Below are 2582 nucleotides of genomic sequence, written 5' to 3'. Positions count from 1 at the left end.
CCCTCCTTTTTTTTTTTTTTTCAGCAAGAGGCGCCTCCCGTGTACCCGCCTGTGACATGCGGGGGGGGTTCCCCTCCTTCTCCCATTGCAATAAAAGTATTTTCGCAATTTCTGCAGCCAGGGTTTATTGGGGCTGAAGACTTTTTTTTTTTTTCTTATGCGGGGTTGGGTTGTTTTTTGTTGGTTGTTTTTTTTTTTTTCCCCTCCTCTGTCCTTTTCCCCCCGACCGGCAGCCAATGAGGCCGCCCTCGGTCGTTGCGTCAGGGCAGCCCGGCGGGGAAAGGCAGCTCTCGGCCTCTCTCAGCCTTTTAAAAAGATCCAGGGACCCCCCTCGGGCAGTGCCCGGGTGCTGCCGAGCAGCCTCCCCCCATGCCCCGGCCCCCGCTCCGTCCCCCATGCAGCCCCCGGAGCCCCGCAGCCCCCCGACCTTCGAGGGGCTCCTGGCAACCGGTGGCTTCGCAGGCGGACAAGGCAGGGGGGTGCTGCCCCATCCTCCCCCCCCGACCCTCGGCGTTCCTTCGTCTCCTCCTGGGATAAACCCCGCTTACCCGACGGAGGGGTCTGCCCAGCAGCCCAAACCCTGCCCCGCCGCCCCTCCACCGCCCCAGGCCGCTCCCCCGGGTCCCGCCGCCTCCGCCCCGCTGCCCTACGGATATTTCGGCGGCGGGTTCTACTCCTGCCGCGTCTCCCGCAGCTCCCTGAAAACCAACCCGGCCCAGGGCCCCTTCCCCACCGAGAAATACCTGGACCCCCCCGGGGGCAGCGAGGATTTCCAGAGCCGCCCCGCCGAATTCGCCTTCTATCCCGGCTACGGGACCCCTTACCAGCCCGTAGCCGGTTACCTGGACGTGTCGGTGGTACCGGGGTTGGGAGGTCCGGGGGAGGCCCGCCACGAGACTCTGCTGCCCGTGGACGGTTACCATCAGCCGTGGGCTCTGGGCGGCGGCTGGAGCAGCCAGATGTGCTGCCCCAAAGAGCAGGGGCAGGCCGGGTACCTCCTGAAATCCGCCTTCGCAGGTAAAGTCCCGCGGCTGGGGCTGGGAGAGGGGCGGGGGGCGGTGAGGGGGTGCATCGTGCGGAGGGAATTGGGGCCACGGCTGAAAATAATCAACGGGGGAGCCGCTTTCGCGGTAAATTACCCAGTGGGTGGGTTTCATATAACAGTTTGGGTTGGTTTCACAAAATAATAATTTAGGTTACCTCAGCCCTTTGCCACGCGTGGGCCGCCGAGCGGGGAGGCAGCCGGTGACACTATCCGGGTTCAGCCGGTGATACTATCCGGGTTCAGCCATGATCCTGGCAGCAGCGCTCGGGATCGGGCTCTTTGAAAAAGGGTGGGGGTTGAGCATGTGTCGTGTCCCCCTCCCCGTGCATGGGCCCTTCCCACGCACCCCCCCCCCCCCCATGCCACACCGGTGGGGTTGAACTCGCTGAAACTGCGGAGCCACAACGCGGGTGTTAACGTGGGTCTCACCCACCTCAGTATTTTCCCCAATAGCTATTTCCTACACCGAAAAAAAAAAATTAGGGAAGAAAAAGAATATTTAAATATTAATAGGGAGAATCTGTAACTTAAATATATTGGAATACCATCGCTGTCCGGGAGGATGGAGGGAAGAAGTGGAGTGGCAGGAAAGAGGGTGCTGCTCGCAGGGAAGGGTGGCGTGAGGCGGGTGGGTGCAGGGTGCATGGGGACCCCCTTAGCCACCCGCCCCGCTCAGCGCCGGCTCCCCCCTCCACGCCCAGACCCTGCCGGGCCGTTTCCCCCCGACGGCTGCTCCCTGCGCCGGGGTCGCAAGAAGAGGGTCCCATACAGCAAGGGGCAGCTGAGGGAGCTGGAGAAGGAGTACGCCAGCAGCAAGTTCATCACCCGCGACAAGAGGAGGAAAATCTCCGCCGCCACCAACCTGACGGAGCGGCAGATCACCATCTGGTTCCAGAACCGGCGGGTAAAAGAGAAAAAAGTCGTCGCCAAAATCAAAACCAGTGCCAGCACCCCCTGAGGACCGGGGCCACCGCAAAACTCGAACGGATCCCCGTCTGACCCCCCCCGCCCCTCCGCTCGGGAATGTGGGGTCCAGTACCGTCAGCGGCGGGAGCCGGGGTGGGGCTGAGTCATCCCCGCGGCTCCCCGGGGGTGAGACCCCCCCTGGAAAGGAGAGCGAGGGGAGGAAAATGCCCCGTCCCTGCCCTTTTTGCACCCCGCGGACCCTGGACAGTTTGCCTTGCACCGCCGCTGCCAGCCCGGGCTCCCAGCGCTCCAGTGTGAACGGCCTGCTCAGAGAGCTTTAAAAAAAAAAAAAAATAGAAGAAGAAGAAGACAAAAGAAAAAAAAACCTGGTCTAATTGCATTAATTAAGCCAAATACCCAACTCCCTGCTAGCCTGCGTGCGGCGGGAGCGGGGCTGGGGAGGGAATTTGGTCTTTGGAAACGAAAAGCCGTACTTCTAGCAGGAAAAAAAAAAAAAAATCTCCTTGTTTCAGGCAGAAGTATCAAAATAAGGGAGAATAAATATAGCCCGGGTGCGTTGTATAGAAACCCGCGGGAATTGTTGGCATAAACGCGCGGGCTTGCGTGGATG

At 61.0% G+C, this 2582-nt stretch overlaps 1 protein-coding gene across 1 annotated transcript; it reads left to right on the top strand.

The window, feature by feature from the left end:
* The first annotated feature begins 395 nt into the window (after positions 1-395).
* On the top strand, positions 396-2003 carry HOXB13 (homeobox B13). The gene is made up of 2 exons (XM_086766774.1): positions 396-1017; positions 1747-2003. The coding sequence occupies exons 1-2, from the start codon at positions 396-398 to the stop codon at positions 2001-2003; spliced, it is 879 nt and encodes a 292-aa protein (XP_086622900.1).
* Positions 2004-2582: the final 579 nt, after the last annotated feature.

Source organism: Chlamydotis macqueenii, chromosome 25 (genome assembly GCF_036417535.1).
Source record: "Chlamydotis macqueenii isolate bChlMac1 chromosome 25, bChlMac1.mat, whole genome shotgun sequence".
Lineage (NCBI taxonomy): Eukaryota > Metazoa > Chordata > Aves > Otidiformes > Otididae > Chlamydotis > Chlamydotis macqueenii.
The sequence above is the reverse complement of the archived record's forward strand: the minus strand, read 5'-3'. Positions and strand labels throughout refer to the sequence as shown.

Bases quoted from the DNA above. Each gene is read 5' to 3' on its own strand.
- HOXB13 (XM_086766774.1), top strand. From the start codon at position 396: ATGCAGCCCCCGGAGCCCCGCAGCCCCCCGACCTTCGAGGGGCTCCTG. The intron at 1,018-1,746 runs GTAAAGTCCCGC...CTCCACGCCCAG, and splicing joins CCTGAAATCCGCCTTCGCAG to ACCCTGCCGGGCCGTTTCCC.